This window comes from Cetorhinus maximus, chromosome 9 (assembly GCF_964194155.1).
Source record: "Cetorhinus maximus chromosome 9, sCetMax3.hap1.1, whole genome shotgun sequence".
Lineage (NCBI taxonomy): Eukaryota > Metazoa > Chordata > Chondrichthyes > Lamniformes > Cetorhinidae > Cetorhinus > Cetorhinus maximus.
The window spans coordinates 86,145,449-86,162,698 of NC_135887.1; the positions used below are offsets into that span (position 1 = coordinate 86,145,449).

Consider the following 17,250-nt stretch of genomic DNA (forward strand, 5'->3'; position numbering starts at 1 on the left):
AACAGTTAACATTTCGATTCCATATGACTTTCCTTCAGAGCTCTGAAGAAGAGTCATACAGACTCAGAATGTTAACTTTGTTTCTCTCTCCACAGATGCTGCCAGACCTGCTGAGTTTTTCCAGCATTTTCAGTTTTAATTTCACACTTTGGTCTGTCTCTCAACTCCTCCGGCACCTTCTCCTTCTTTGAGCATCTCATCTTGTTACATTCTTGCCTCTTACTTAAAATCCCTGTTCTCTACTGTTCACCAATGTGCCATGTTAACTTTCCCATGGAGATATCTGCACTGCTTCCCTCAATCGGCCTCTGCATCATGTGACTGGCTTCTCACCCTTGGTGATTTCAACCTCCATCTCAACTCACCATGCTTTCGCTCCTTTGAGCTCACTGCCCTCCTATATGTTTCGATGTGGTGATCGGAGTCTAGGTGGAGGTTTTGGGGATTGTCTATTCTCCCAAAGTATGCTGCTGGAGTTAGTTTTTCAAACAATTACTCTTTATTTACAGCAAGTATTTACACATTTGGACCTCTACATGAGGTTGGAGCTTCTCCTCCTTCCGGATCGCGCTTACTCCTCAGTCATGTGATCTGACATCATTATTAGATCAGCATCATGTATGCTTCTGATGTTAACCCTTTACATTGCACTCCTTTAATCTTCAATGTGACTCAAGTGTCAAATTTTGTGAACCTTCTTGAGACGTTTTACTACGTTAAGGGTTTACACTATATAAATGTAGGTAGTTGGAAGCAAGTGATGAATACGCATCAGGACAATTAGCTTGATACATTTCCAAGTGTATCTAAATAACATCTGGAAAACAGACTATGTCTATAAGACATTGCACAAAGTACCCACTTCCTTGCTCTTATATCTGGCACTCCTCTGCCTAGCACTTATGAATCTGTTGGAGGGTCAGGCAGATGGCAACACATGGTGAATCTTCTCCAAAGGCTGCAAAACCAGACCTTTCACCCACAATCCGACTGTGATCCTCACAATCAGTAATATAGGTAGCATATTTCCATGGGAGCTCGACGTGAACATGCAATAACGAATACAGCAAACGTTATCTGACATATTCAATTTCCTGTACAAGTATTTTCCGCAATGTATTTGTCAATGTACCGCACTGTACCACTTCCTCACAATGATGAAACCCCCTGCCCCCGCCCGCGTTGTCTCCACACTACGTGCCTGCAGACACGATCCTGTGCTGCCAATCATTTTCTGGCCTCATCACAGCGACTGCCCCGCCTTCTCCGCGCCTTCGTTGCGTAAAATGCAGATAAGTGCGTGACGCATTATGACGCAACGTATAAATATAGGTCTTGCGTTAAGCGGTTGTTACTGCAGAGGAGGAAGCTAATAGACTGGTATGTTGCATGGAGAAATATAGCAATCCATAGTCAAACCCTCATGGCTTAGTCGCTAAGCAGTTACATTTAATGTACTGCTACCTTTGCGAGATAATAGATCTTGCCTGTTAATATAAGACCTTTTGTATAAAATTGAGCTTATGAAATATAGCGTAACCTCGTTATAGTACCTATAAAGTACTGCATCACGCTGTCTTACATAAGGTTGGAATATAAATAGGTATTGTGTATGAAAAAAACTTTTATATATAAATTGTATTATATTCCAGTACTGATTGCACCATTCTTTTACCAGCACTCCAGTTTTATGCAATTATGTTCATGCAATAACAGTGCAGGTTTATATAAATTGAAATAATAAGTAGGTTGAATTGTGTAACGTCCAGTTCCGGGTGTGACGGCGCAGGACTTCTTCTTTCTGTATACGGTAATGGTGCTCTCTATGTACAATAATGTTGCTGGGAGTCGCCAAGGGTGTGAGGATTTAGAAATGAATTAAGCTGAGCCACCGCCGGCAACCTTGCTGCTGACCTTGGGTGGAACTGTAAGACGGCAATGGCTCGCGTATTTCTCCCTCCTCGGTTCCTGTCTATGAATGAATCATTTCTTCCCGGACCCAGCAACATCGGCAGAATGCATGCGCTACCCTGAGTGTAGTAGTTCGCACGTGCATGTTGTAGGGCACCTGTCCACTTCTAAATTGCAGTGCTGCTGTTGACGGGAAATAATGACGTTCAAAGAGTTTTTTTTCCCCTTAAAAATTAGATATTAATTCTAGGAAACAAAATAAAACAAGGAAAGGAGTTCAGCTCTGATGAAGTCATAGGGACTCTAAACGGTAACTCTGTTTCTCTCTCCACAGATGCTGCCAGACCTTCTGAGTTCTTCCAGCATTTTCTGTTTTTATTTCAGATTTGCAGCATCTGCCGTACTTTGCTTTCATCAAGGAGTTTGGGTACAGTTTTGACTATTTATGAGGGAGGTGATGAGTACTGGAGAAGTTTCACTAGATTGCACATGAGTGAATATGATGTCCATTTTCTTTTAAAAACAAAACTGGGCATCTACAGATAAAATAAATAGAATTGATTACTAGGTGTAAACTTGAAGGTAAGTTGCATGATATAGGCCAGAAGGCCCTGATGAGGCTTATCCTACTGGCTAGATAGACTTCTACAAAAATCTTTAGCAAAGTTATGTGTGAAAGGTTACTACTGTACTATTATTTTCATGATGAATTCAAGATAAAAAGTCATGGAACTGATGCTTCATTTGAGAAATTCTGTAGATATATATTTTTAATTTTTGAAGGAATTGGCCTTCGTGGTAATCGAGGTAACAATTAGCACAGGAATGGTAAATTTGGAATAATTCAGCATGAAGCAGGGCAGATTTAAATTACTGAATTCAAATTCAGGATCGATGAGAAGTTTTTCACTATGAACTGATCAATATAAGAAATGGGCTTTTGGGTCAGATACCTGAAATAAAATTTTGGAATTACGTAAGTTAACTAAGTGTTATGACCTCGGTGGATAGATACGCTGATGTCTTTCCTTCATCCATTTCTTAAATGCCCTGTGAATTACTAACTATTGAAAATTTAGTTATGTCAAATCTTGGGACATAAGACCATAAGACATAGGAGCAGAAATTAGGCCATTCGGCCCATCGAGTCTGCTCTGCCATTCAATCATGGCTGATAAGTTTCTCAACCCCATTCTCCCTCCTTCTCCCAATAACCTTTGATCCCCTTACCAATCAAGAACCTATCTATCTCGGTCTTAAATACACTCAATGACCTGGCCTCCACAGCCTTCTGTGGCAATGAATTGCATAGATTCACCACTCTCTGGCTAAAGAAGTTTCTCCTCATCTCTGTTCTAAAAGGTCTTCCCTTTACTCTGAGGCTGTACCCTTGGTCCTAGTCTCTCCTACTAATGGAAACATCTTCCCCACGTCCACTCTATCCAGGCCTTTCAGTATTCTGTAAGTTTCAATCAGATCCCCCCTCATCCTTCTAAACTCCATCGAGTATAGACCCAGAGTGCTCAAACGTTCCTCATATGTTAAGCTTTCATTCCTGGGATCATTCTCGTGAACCTCCTATGGACCCTCTCCAGGGCCAGCACATCCTTCCTGAGATAACGGGGCCCAAAATTGCTCACAATATTCTAAATGTGGTCTGACCAGAGCCTTATAAAGCCTCAGCAGCACATCCCTGCTTTTATATTGTAGTCCTCTCGAAATAAATGCCAACATTGCATTTGCCTTCCTAACTACCGACTCAAGCTGCAAGTTAACCTTAAGAGAATCCTGGACTAGGACTTCCAAGTCCCTTTGCATTCCAGATTTCTGAATTCTCTCCCCATTTAGAAAATAGTCTGTGCCTCTATTCTTCCTACCAAAGTGCATGACCTCACACTTGCCCACATTGTATTCCATCTGCCACTTCTTTGCCCATTCTCCTAACCTGTCCAAATCCTTCTGCAGCCTCCCCACCTCCTCAATACTACCTGTCCCTCCACCTATCTTTGTATCGTCTAACATGCTTCCCCTTTGCTGCTTGGTCCAGTTTTGAATGTATAAGTTGGAATCCCTTACATACAGTTACCTCATATACAAAACTTTAATACATAATTGTGCTAATCAGGTAGGACAAAAGTTAGTGATTTTTGAATGGACAAAAGTCAGCTTAGTAAAGGATCATTGGTTAGAGCTGCCCTGCCAGGCCACGATTCGAATGGAAATTTCTACAATCGCTTAAGTTACACATAGGTGGGGATCAGTTGGACTATCAAAGCCATTTACTGTAAACTCATTTCCTTGTTTTTTGCCCTGTATCCCTTTTTATTTTTGCTTTCTCTTCAAATATTTATACAATTTCATGTTAAATGTTATTAAAATGTATTTAAATGTTTATAGAGCAACTAGGAAACAAACATTAGTTCTAAACTAGACTTGTCTTTCTGTCTCATTCTTTTGTGTCACTGTATGGAAGCATTCCAACAGAAGCAGAGGAAACATCAAAATTTAAACATGATCAAACCCTTTCCTCTTCTACAACAACAGCCTGTTTTTATTTTTGTCAAGTCTGGTCTCTCACTTAAATAAAAGCAAAATACTATGGATGCTGAAATAAAACACTCAGCAAGCCTGGAAGCATCTGCAGAGAGAGAAACAGTTAACATCTTGAGTTGAATATGACTCTTTGGAACTCCTCTTGTCTCGCACTTGTTAGTTTAGTGAAGATGTTGAATGGAGTAGGATACAAAATTGCATTTTGTGCTGACTTCAGTTGCTAACATTGCTAACAAAAATTAAGGTTCTGGATTCTGTTGATGTGTAATTTGCCTTTTGTAAGGTAAAATTGGTGATATTATTACAAATTTCATTTCCATTGTGCAAATTGGCATTAGCAGAATTTTAGTGATTGCTTGAACTGTAACTATTAGCTTTACAGTAGCTCTGTTACTGTGCTGAACTTCATGCCTTCCTGTACTCGCCAGTTCATCAGAGGAGCAGAGTAAGCATGGCACACCAGACGCTTAAATTAAATCTTTGGCAACTTCAGCATTAACTTATCTGATGCCACCTCGTAGCTATTTGGAACTATTGGGAGTAGTAGGAAGGTCAATCCCTAATATAGGTAACATTGTTTGAATTTAATTTGCTTCTTATTTCAGAAGACTGTGGATGACACCTCAGCTGGTTTATCTGTTAACTAAATTGCTTTAAGGAACACATTTGAGTGTAATCTGGAAATGACCTTTGTGCAATGATGGCTGTGCTTTTATGCCTTGCGTAACTGTCTTCTGAAAGTTTCTTCCTCCTTCCTCACTGGGGTTGTGCCAATTGACAACTGAAAGGGTACTAAATTTAGATTTCATTACCATCTTCCTCTAGAAATAGATCTCTGTTAGATAGTATGCGAAAGAGCTAAATGTTCTTCCATGTTTCCCTCTTGTTTTATCCCACCACTCCCTCCCTCCCCCCACCCAATCCTCGATGGCTATTCTATTTTGATTGCAATATTGGGGCCTCAGAAGGTAAATCATGCGAATATGACTGATCAGGAACTGCACTTTGCATAATCAGTGCTTTCAAGCAGGACTGCCGGTATCATTCTTTTCCATTTATCCCATTAGCCAATCTTTTAGGCTGAAGGCAATAGAGGAGAGGTTTGTGAATGTTATTGTTCAGTAATGTTTGCAGTTTTTGTAATGTATGAGATTATTCGCAGCATTCAATGCAGATGGGCAATGAATACAGTGGCGCTTGTTGCTATTGCATGATCTTATAGAAATCTCTTTGGTTTCCACAATTTCTCAATGCCCACACCTGCCCATATGTAGTGCATTCTAATGTAATGAAGAGAGCTGGAGTTTGGGAGAAGTGTCAGTCAGTGACAAAAAGTGCACATGAAAAGTTAAGCTTTGAGGAGCCTTATGGAAGTGGGGGTAGATGTAGCAAAGTCTTTAGGAAGACAGTTCCAAAAAAGTGAACAGTCTGTCACTGAGTTTATGGACAGGGAGGGAAAGTGGAGGAGATTTCCACAAAGTCACGGCTGGAAGAAGAGGTGTGTACTTGGACAACGGTTGCTGGGAGGTTTCTTGGATGCCTAAGAAATGGACATGCATGGATATAAAGGCTATGATAAATACTTTGAAAACTATATGTTGAGGTCAAGAATCAGAATGGGTGATGGATAAGTGGTACTAAAGTGCTAATTTAGGTACAGTTTGCATAATTTGGATGTTAGAATTTGTCAATGGAACATTAGAGAAATGATCAATGGCATGATTGAGAGATTTTGAGTTAATAAGAAAGGAGATGGGAGGTGGAATTGGGCAAACTTGGTAATGGACCAATACTGAAGTTTGAAGCCCAACTTGGAGCAAAATACCATTTTGATTAAGCCTTGGCAAACAGCTGGGAAGAGGGACCTCAGTAAGATTGGGGGTGGGGGAGTGTTTTTTTTAATTCATTTACAGGATGTGGGCATCACTGGCTAAGCCAGCATTTATTGCCCATCCCTAGTTGGCCTTGAGAAGGTGGTGCTGAACTGCCTTGAAATGCTGCAGTCCATGTGGTGTAGGTACACCCACAATGCTGTTAGGGAGGAAGTTTCAGGATTTTGACCCAGCAACAGTGAAGGAACAGCAATATATTTCCAAGTCAGGATGGTGAGTGGCTTGGAGGAGAACTCCCAGGTGGTGGGTGTCCCATCTGCTGCCCTTGTTCTTCTAGATGGTAGTTAGTGGTTGTGGGTTTGTAAGGTGCTAAGGAGCCTTGATGAGTTTCTGCAGTGCACCTTGTAGATGATACACATTGCTGCCACTGTTTTTTGGTGGTGAATGTTTATGGAAGGGGTGCCAATCAAGCAGGCTGCTTTGTCCTGGATGGTGTCAAGCTTCTTGAGTGTTGTTGGAGCTGCGTTCATCCAGGCAAGCACAGAACATTCACACTCCTGATTTGTGCCTTGTAAATGGTGGACAGGCTTTGGGGAGTCAGGAGGTGAGTTATTGGCCATGGGATTCCTAGCCTCTGACCTGCTGTTGTAGCCACATTTATATGGCTAGTTCAGTTTCTGGTCAATGGTAACCAACAGGATGTTGATAGTGGGGCATTCAGTAATGGTAATACCATTGAACATCAAGGGGCAATGGATGGATTCTCTCTTGTTGGAGATGGTTATTGCCTGGCACCTCTGTGGCACAAATGTTACTTGCCACTTGTCAGCCCAAGCCCAGATATTGCTGAAACTTGGACATGGACTGCTTCAGTATCTGAGTCGTCGTGACTAGTGCTGAACATTGTGCAATCATCAGCGACCATCCCCACTTCTGACCTTATGATGGAAGGAAGGTCATTGATGAAGCAGCTGAAGATGGTTGGGCCTAGTGGAATGGGCAGGTGGTTAAAATGTGAAGTCTCTAGCTCTGATTATTGAGCTGGAGAAAGTTTTGGTTTATCCATGAATTGATATGGTACAGCATTACAAAAACACAACATACTGTGTGCTAGTAGAGGTACAGCTGGGTATTGGCTTGTGTATGGAACCTGACTCCCAATCTTGTGGATATTGCATGTAAAAGCAGCATATGGAGGAGAAACAGGACCGTTTTAATTGGACAAATTATTGTAGGGGCAACCAAGCTGTAGTTGTAGGTGGTGTGATGACTATATTGGATTTGGTAGGGTAGAACAATGAAGCGATAATGTCACAGTGGGTATGGGATACATCATTGAGGCTAAAGTGGTCTCCCAGGCAGTCTATTCCACATGAATAAAGTAACTATGTCTAAGTTGCACCTTCCCATTCTAATCATCAGCCCGTCTCCTCTGGTTTTGAGATGTGGCAATTGAACATATTATCATGGTCCAATTTATGTATTCCTTGAAGTAACTTGATTGATATTTTCCAAAATATGTGGAGAGATGCAAAAAGCTGGAATTGTTCACCATAGTGCAGAGAATTTTAAGAGGGGCATTTAACAGAGATATCAAAATAATGAGGGGTTTTGATTGAGTGAATGAGGAGAATCTATTTTTATTAGTGGAGGGTCAGTAACCAGAGCACACAGATTTAAGATAATTGGCAAAAGAACCAGAGCGGAGATGAAAGAAAAATTAGACAAGTTATTATAACCTGGAATGTGTTGCCTGGAGGATGGTGAAAGCTAATTCAGCAGTGACCTTCAAAGGGGAATTGAATAAATGGACACTCCACAGCAAAAAGACACCAGCAATAAAATGGACACTACTGACACTCCCAAATAAATTACATTATAATCGGTACAAACTGCCCTGTGAAACCACAGATGGCTGCAAATTGTGAATTATGAACAGTCTTCATTCACCAAATCAATTTACAACATAAAATACTGGGCGTGTAGGGTGGCTGCAAAGAACAGAAAAAACTTTGCACATAACAAGGATGCCTGGAGGTTTCAAAGAGTATGGAAGTGAGAAACCAAAAACAAAATGGATCTTAGATAGGTTAGGAAGATGGCTATTGATTGGCAACTGGTACTAAATATTTAGTGAAACAAGGGAAGTGAAATAAGTGGTACCAATAGAAACTACAGAACAACAATGTACACGGATCTGAGGGTACTTATGGATAGGTCACGAAAACCAGCTGTTCTGGGTGTGGCAGTAGCAAGGAAGTCCAGTGAGATTTTGGGATGTGTTACCAGCAGGACCAAAAACAAATTTCAGATGGTAAGTCTGTAGAAAGCACTTGTACTGCTGTAAAGATATGCTGTAAAGATATGCAAGCATTCAGTGCAGTGCAGAAAAAGGCAACCAAACAAATATCGGGTTTGTCGGAAAGTGGTGGCATAGTGGTATTGTTACTGGACTGGTATTCCAGAGACCCAGGGTTCAGGTTCGAATCCCACCACGGCAGATGGTGAAATATGAATTCAATAAAAGTCTGCTGATGACCATGAAACTATTGCTGATTGTTGTAAAAGCCCTTCCTTTAGCGAAGGAAATCTGCTGTCCTTAATTGGTCTGGCCTACATGTGACTCCAGACCGACAGCAATGTGGTTGACTCTTATGCTCTCTTAACAAGGGCAATTAGGGATGGGCAATAAATGCTGTTCTAGCCAGGCACACACTCATCCCATGAATGAATGAAAACAAAATCAGTATTTTAAGGTGTGGAAAGGCTGAGGATTATTTACTGTAGAGAAAGGGAGGCTCAGGGAAAATATTATTCCAGCAGTGATCCTGTAACTGACTCTCAAAAACCCTTTGGCACATTGGCATGGAACACAATCACCCTTTGCAAACTTTCAGTTAATTTTTTACCTTATAAACTTAATAATTTTGTGGCATAATTTTCAAAGCTTTGCTGAAAGCTCTTATGAGCAATGAGATATTGGGGAAAGTTGACTACAATTTGAGCTCGGTATTCTTTTAAAAGGAGGGGGAACCTCATTGAGGTATGTCTTAAAAAAAAAACGGAATAGATGAATCAATTGAGCTGAGATGTTGCATCAAACTTGTCTGGACAGTAAGACCAAAGGATGTACCTTTTAAATTGGTGAAGATCACAGCATGTTACAAAACATACTTTACTTTTTTAAAATTATCTAACCCATCAGCTAATATTACAGCAAAAGCACTTGTACACTTTGCAGTGATGGCTGGACTCCAATATTAATCAGTTTTCCTTGTTAATTTGTAATGGTGAGCTTCTGGGAATGTGTATAAAGAGACTGGTGAGCTAATATGAATTATTGTTTCCTTTAGCAGCAAAAATGGCAACCCTCAAGGAGAAGCTGATTGGACATTTGCAGACATCACAGGACAGTTGCTCATACAACAAGATAACAATTGTTGGTGTGGGTGCGGTAGGAATGGCATGTGCCATCAGCGTCTTAATGAAGGTAAGATGGAGTTCAGGTGAAGTAGTAGAATCTACTGCGCTGCAAGTTAAGATTTATTTAAGACAGGCCTATAGTGACTGGATTTAAGAGGGGTGGTGGGTTTCTGTGTAGTTCTGGGACCCACCTAGGATAGATAATCCTGTGTGCCATGGGGTGAACACCACGGGACACACATGGTTGAATGGTGTTGACAAATTTGATTTTCTCAAATGCCATCTCTCCATGTTCTACCCTCGTCTCCTTAAGACATTAACTGTTGTAGGTGGAGTGCCCCCCTATCTTGCTCGTGTGGCTCTGCTGGAGTGTTTTGTCCGAATATGCAACTATTTGTGTTGTTGCCAAGAGTTATCAGGGACAGAATTTTCCCTGTTTCCAGAGATGCTCAGACACCTTGCTTACACTCCTTCCTTGACTAAAAGATTTGTATTTTTATAGCACCTTTCACATCTCATAATGTCCCAAAGTCCTTTACTGGCAACAAGTACTCTTGAAGCATAGTCACAGTTGTAATATAGGAAATTCAGTGGCCAATTTGAACACAGCAAGCTCCCACAGACATCAATGTGATAATGGCCAGGTAATTTGTTTTTGTGAGATTGATTGAAGGATAAATATTGGCCAGGACACCAGAGCTAACTCCCCTGCATTTCTTTTAAATACTGCCATGGGACCTTTTATGTCCACCTGAGAGCAGGCAGGACCTTGGTTTAATGCCTCATCTGTAACACAGCACCTCCAACAGTGCAGTACTCTGTAGTGGTACTTGAATCAAAGTCTTCCAACTTGGAGAGAGGGCTACTAACTGAGCCACAGCTGACTTTTGCTGGTGGGATGTCTCCCTAACCTTGCCCATGTGACCTAGTTAGCTAGGAAAACAGCATGGCAATCGAACCCCAAAACTACTGGACTGCACACTTTAGAGCATTGTGTCTTGAATGTAGTTATAACTATCATTGTTCCTTGTTTCAGAACCTGGCGGATGAGGTGGCTCTGGTGGATGTAATGGAGGACAAGTTGAAGGGCGAGATGATGGATTTGCAACATGGTAGCCTCTTCCTTCACACTCCCAAGATTGTGTCCGGCAAGGGTGAGTACAAGGTTGATGGGCAGAATAAAAGTACTGAATTAACCTGGGTTCATGCTGGAAATAGTATGTATGGGCATCTTGCGACCAGACTTTTAAGATTGGTGCATGGCTCTAAAATAAAGGTGACAATAAAGATCAGCCCGTGTGCAAAAGTTCCAGGGGAGGTGGAGGGAAGGGTTAGAAGAAGGAGGTCACTAATGTGAAGCATAAACACTGGCATAGACCAGTTGACTGGTCTGTTTCTGTTCTGCAGTTTGTATATAAGAGTATGTATGTTTTTCAGCCTCCTGTGGTGATGAGACAGGCTGTTTAGTTTATGGGCCTAGGCCTTGGGGGTTAGATCTAGAATGTTGATTCATAATGGGGAGGTAGAAATGGTGCAGTTGTTTCATACCAGTCATTGAGTTCGTAGGATGGCTGTGAGATGTATAATAGTGTCTATGCGGGAGTGGAATAACCCATCCTCACGTTAATGTAGCTGTGCTGTTGTTCATTTGACAGATTACAGTGTGACCGCTGGATCCAAGTTGGTTGTGGTCACAGCTGGTGCTCGGCAGCAGGAGGGAGAGAGCCGCTTGAATCTTGTTCAGCGTAATGTGAATATCCTCAAGCACATCATCCCTGACATCGTCAAGAACAGCCCTAACTGCATCATACTTGTTGTTTCCAACCCAGGTGAGCATTTCTCAACCTTGCAAAGGAGGGATCAGGAACTCAGGGTGGGGGGGGGGAAGAGATACTCTTGAGGGTGGGACTAGGAGTATGCACTCATGTGATTAAACACTTGTTTTAAAATAATGATGTATTCAGCCAAGGAGGCACACAATTGTAGGGGTGGAATCATGGTTTAATTTCTGTTTTGCTGTTAGTACAAATTCAGTTCTGAAGTAATGCCTCCAAATCCTAAGTAAGGCATGTGCCTGATAAATTGATTTTTTTTTCTGTAAATGCTGACTTTTTAGATTTAGTTTTTTTAAGATTAAAAACTAAAGGGCATTTCTTCACTAATGCAGCTGGAGCCTATCCTTGGTCCAATTATTCTCATTACACTAAAAAATCCGAGTACTCCACTTCTTTAGCATGCTGTTGCCAGCCAGCTCTATGCTTATTTTCTTATTGCTTTTAAAATCTTTCAATTTGACCTGCCCTGTTCACAGCATAGTGACTCTTCTGGTTTAAATCATTGTCATCCTTTGTGACAGTGGCACACTATCTTTGCTCATCCTCCTTGATAGCAGCATTTGTAATGTCAGATTGACCCCATTATCATCCTGTTTTCCCACAGTGCCTCTGTCACTGCTTTGCTTAGTTCCACTCCTTTATGTTTGTGTTATCAGTACATCTCTCGCAATGACTTTTCTTTGCATGATCACCTCAAAGCTCCATCCTTGGGATGGCTTCTTCTCCAACTTATGGTCTCACCCCACCCCAAAGGCTTGTTGGTGTGTTTCCCTCGGTGATGACATCTCTTCGTCATGAGGTCATTTTTCATGCCCTGGCTGATTATCACCCATCTCTCTACTGTCTGCCATCACTTTTTGTATGCTATGACTACCAGTTTGTTGTCTGATGAAAAAAGTCCTGGATTCTCCACAATTTGGCAACTTAATATTCACAAAGAAAGCCATCCTGCTTAGAATGCAGGTTTTTGATGAAGCTATCTTCTCTACCCTGGACATGTTGTCAGGCTGAATCTGATGGTAACCTTGATTTTCTTGGGTCCTGCCCTGAGTTTCAAACACTATTTTATATCTGGCCCTAATGCATTTAATTCAAGATCCATGTTCTTGTCTTCAGGTACTTTCTTGCTTGTGCAACTTCTTTAGAACTACTTACTACTAACACATCCTCTGCTCTTCCAGCTCAGGTCTTTTATTACTGCTTCCACTTTAGCTTCAGTGGCTGAGCCTTCAGTCTGCAATGGCTCAATATACATAGTACAGTGGCTGCAGGCCTATATTTGGTAGGGAGGAAGTAGAGGGCCTTTTGAGTATCGGGATGAAAAAACGTGCAGAAAGGGGGTAACTGCTAAAATAATATGAAAGAGGAGATTGGGTGAAAATGAGCTGATGAGGAAGGGGAGAGGAAGGAAAAATAATTTCCTTGGATGGATGATGGAATGTGCTGAGCAGGCTGTCGGAACTCGAGCAGAAGTCTCATCGAGACTGTTCAAGCAATTCACAGCAGAAAGTGCCATCGCCATGGAAACTGCATATTGCCCAGGGTACAGCAGCCTCTGCAACAAAAGCTACCCAGTGCTCTTGGGAGTTTATTGTTCAGCCATGTGTTAGAACAAGAGATTAGACAGAATTTAGTCTAACATGAAGGCAAATAAACCTCAGTAATCCCACTGAGTAGTTCTGCGCTGTTAACTGTTTAAGTGCTGGAATTAAAATGTGAAGGAATGACTGAGCAGTGAAAATGAAAAATGGGGGTAGGCCATTTGAGCCTGCTCCACCATTCAATGTGATCATAGCTCATAGTGGGGCTCCTTCAGACAACTTATCAGGTGAAGCAAAGGAGCTAGCTCCAGTTTATCCTGATGTCATCTATTAGCATCATTGTCCATTTGCCAAAATTCTGTTTAATAGAGAATTGCAGGCAATCTGTCCATTCAACTCGAGAGTGAGTTTCATGCTTTAGAGTTGGGATTATATAGTGGGGTAGGGTTGGGCTAATGATTTGATTTTGAGGGTTATTCTAATGTACATTTTTCTTTCTTTCCCATCAGTGGACATCCTGACCTACGTGGCGTGGAAGCTGAGTGGCCTTCCCGTGCACCGTATTATTGGCAGCGGCTGTAACCTGGACTCTGCTCGATTCCGATACCTAATGGGAGAGAGACTGGGAATCCACAGCTCCAGCTGTCATGCCTGGGTGGTTGGCGAGCATGGAGACTCGAGCGGTATGTCTGCAGGAGATGCTTCAATTTATGCTTCAGAGGGTTACAGCTGAAACTGAAGTAGGCCAAAAGTCATATTGTGGCCAGCTGGCATGGTAGCAAATGACACTATCACTGCTTTCCTGATTTGTTCTCAAAAGATGTCTGCAGCCTGATATTAGTCACTTTGAATAGTGCTAGCAGATATTCTTAGCAGCTTTTGCTGTAATGAGACATTGTGACTTGGGAGTTGTGAACTGCACCTACCCGGGACTGTAGCACTGTAATGGGTTACACTGAGCTAATGGGAAAAGGGGTTACTCTGTCCCTTCCCATAGAAATGTCTCGAGTTCAGCATAATTTTTTAAAAACCGCAACAGTTATTGAAAGGTTGAGATACTGTAATATAATCTAGCTGTTATATTTGGAACTTAAACTTGGATCTCACAGCTCGTGTACAAAATTAGCAATCCTGTATGAGATTACAGACCTGGTGGGGGGATGGAAATGACAGCATTTGTGGAGAGTGAGAAACAGAGTTAACATTTCAGGTTGATGAGCTTTCATCAGAACTCCACAGATGCTGCTAGCCATGTAATCTTCTTGGAGAGATTTAAAAAAAATTAAAATCCCTCGACCAATTCAAGGGGAAGAAAATTCAGGGAAATTCCTCTGACCTGTTGAAGGTCAACCAAACCAAAAACTTTAGGAGATGACAGTGACCATGAGATAATTTACCCGTCTGCCTTTTCTGTTCAGTAATATCTGTCCATATAGAGAAACTGCAATCTTGCATCAAATTAGTACATGGCAGTCTGTACTCTGGTCTGTTTAATTGTGAATATTTACCTTTCTTGGTAGAAAGGGCTGGGTCAAAATCCCTTATCTGTTGTTCAAAGACCATTTGAAATAAGTTGCCCAATGTGAACCAAATGACCTAGTGACAACACTTCAGTTTTCCATAAAATTTCCATGAAGTATAATGCCTGCTATGTGGCATTTTCATAGCATTTCTGAGCTATGAAAGAGTACCTGACAGTGCAGTTAGATTCTTTCCAAACTTCATTTGTACTTGCAGAGTGTGTTTGGAAATGTATAATAGGGTGATGAATGTTGAACCATCTTGGTACTGTTTTTTTTTATTAACCCTGCTGCAATTCTTTTCCTCCGTTTTATCACAGTGCCTGTGTGGAGTGGCATGAATGTTGCAGGAGTGAACCTGAAGGATATCCATCCTGAGATGGGAACTGACAAAGACAAAGAGAACTGGAAGAAGGTGCACAAAGAGGTGGTGGACAGGTGAGAACTGGAAGTGACTTGACACACTTGTAACCTCTAAACAGCCCCTGTGTATATGGCCTTACTCCATTGGCTTCCATGTTAGACTAAATTCTGTTTAATCTCTTGTTCTAACACATGGCTGAACAATAAACTCCCAAGGGCACTGGGTAGCTTTTTTTGCGGAGGCTGCTGTACCCTGGGCAATATGCATCTGTGGCGAAGGCACAGGAAATCCTGGTACTCACTAACAGCACAATGGGTGTATTTACACCAGTTGGATTGCAGCGCTTCAGGAAGGTGGCTCACCAAAACCACCTCAAGTGCAGTTAGGGATGGACAACAAATGCTGGTCTTGCCAGTGACCCTCGCATCCCGTTAAAGAATTTTTTTTTAAAATTAGGGTTGGGAGGGTGCAGTGACATTTGGAAAGTGAATTCGAGTGTTGGAATACGATTCTTCTTCAATGGAAAGTATTGCTGCACTTTTGCAGAGCTTTAACTAGATTGAGAAATTAGGGATTTTCCACTGTCTGAATCATTTAAGACAAATTGAGAAAATGTCATCTTAGTCAAAGCATCCAGTTCTAATATTAAATATAATTCCTGTTATTCTGTCATGCTGAGTTTTTTGTTATGGAGAGCAGTCCAATAACCCACTGTATTTGCTCATACATGAAGCATTAATTGGATAGTATGCTACCAGCACCAATGAGTATCAGGAGGAGGAGGAAAGAAAGTTAATGCTAGCGTTATGTCTTGTTTTCTTTGTGTTGCTGGTGGTGTAGGTCATGAATTACAAATTAGCACATATCAATTTTCAGCCAGCGATTCTGTTTGATAAAGAAAGTAATTACTGTTGTCTGTGGATTCAGTGCTATCCTTGTTGCTTTTCCCCACAGTGCTTACGATGTGATAAAACTGAAAGGCTACACCTCTTGGGCTATTGGGATGTCTGTGGCAGACCTGGCAGAGACTATTATGAAAAACCTGTGTAAGGTGCACCCTGTATCCACAATGGTTAAGGTAAGAGCAGCAGTGTTCGATGCTGAAGTACACCATGAATCTGGGGCTGGAAAAGAGTGGGACTAGTATGATCAGTTCTAAGCATTAACAGGACCATTTACAACTTCATACCTTCCCTTCCAAGAATAGGGAAGTTGGTTTAGTGAGGAGACGAGAGTTGAAATTACATTAATTAAGTGTCGTTCTTTCCATCTAGGGTTTCTATTGTATTAAAAATGACGTTTTCCTGAGCCTCCCTTGTGTTCTGGATAATCATGGAATTGCTAATGTTGTGAAGATGGTGCTGAAGCCAGAAGAAGAAAAGCAGCTGCAGAACAGTGCCACAACCTTGTGGGACATTCAGAAAGACCTGAAATTCTGAACCTCTCCTCTCTAGCTTTCCATTGCAGCAGTAACTTCAACGATCATACACTGGTGATCTTGCTGCATGTAGCCCCTTTTAGGAAATAGGCAGTGGATCTGCTGTCTTTTCTGTGATCACTAGCTATTGGTGACTTTTCTCTTGACCACGAATTGCTAAACATCTGCAAGTATTACTTGGAGGGAGCACGTCTGTATTTTGTGTAATGACAGTGTTTGCCAGTCATACTATTGTCTTCCTCACCTGCACCCCTCACTGCTGTTAATGTCTTATTTATGTAGAGCAAACAGCTATGTATTTGAGGAAAACCATCTGGTTTTAAAAAAATAAAGTTTGATCAACTATCTTTTGTTTTCTGAAGCTGTCTTTCATATAAAATCATTATAATAAAAAGTTTGCAGCACTTTCAAATCCCAAGAAATCCTCTCATAGCCTGCAACTATTAAAGTCCAGGAGAACATATCATTAGTGTGCTCAAGCTGTAGTCTGTCCCTCTGCTGTGGGAACTCTACTTCTAGTTAAGAAACCCAAGGAAAGGCCAAAGCTCTTTGTGCAGGATATTGCCAACTGAGTAGGACAGATGCTTGTAAAGCAAAAAGATTGCAGGAATAACAGGTGAAGGATGAAAAAACAGTGCCTCAGTTTTTACGGTCTTGGCAAAAAAATGAGAAGGATTTCTGCCGATTTTTTTTAGAAATGTGTATGGGGATGCTCCATTCATTGTGTCAGATTTCCTGGAGATCTGCTGTTTTATTATGGTCAAGGTGATCTAAAGGTGTAGTGCACTTGGAGTCTGTGCAGTGTACCATGGCAACACAGTCCAGAGAAACTC

At 41.4% G+C, this 17,250-nt stretch overlaps 1 protein-coding gene across 2 annotated transcripts; it reads left to right on the top strand.

Annotated features, from left to right (window-relative positions):
* Positions 1–1,243: 1,243 nt before the first annotated feature.
* ldhbb (lactate dehydrogenase Bb) lies at positions 1,244–16,764 on the top strand. 2 transcript variants are annotated; one of them, XM_078549005.1, is made up of 8 exons: positions 1,244–1,380; positions 9,650–9,786; positions 10,756–10,873; positions 11,375–11,548; positions 13,605–13,778; positions 14,936–15,053; positions 15,934–16,057; positions 16,254–16,764. In XM_078549005.1, exons 2-8 carry the CDS (start codon positions 9,658–9,660, stop codon positions 16,416–16,418), a joined length of 1,002 nt encoding a protein of 333 aa, XP_078405131.1. In that variant the 5' UTR covers positions 1,244–1,380; positions 9,650–9,657; the 3' UTR covers positions 16,419–16,764. The 2 variants fall into 2 exon arrangements, with proteins under 2 accessions (XP_078405131.1, XP_078405132.1); XM_078549006.1 differs by lacking the exon at positions 1,244–1,380 and adding an exon at positions 2,246–2,493.
* The last annotated feature ends 486 nt before the right edge of the window (positions 16,765–17,250 follow it).

What these genes read in the sequence shown, in the direction of transcription:
- ldhbb (XM_078549005.1), top strand. Translation starts at nt 9,658, where the DNA reads ATGGCAACCCTCAAGGAGAAGCTGATTGGACATTTGCAGACATCACAG. An exon ending in CCATCAGCGTCTTAATGAAG is followed by an intron (nt 9,787 to 10,755) that starts GTAAGATGGAGT and finishes TCCTTGTTTCAG; the next exon opens with AACCTGGCGGATGAGGTGGC. An exon ending in CAAGATTGTGTCCGGCAAGG is followed by an intron (nt 10,874 to 11,374) that starts GTGAGTACAAGG and finishes TTCATTTGACAG; the next exon opens with ATTACAGTGTGACCGCTGGA.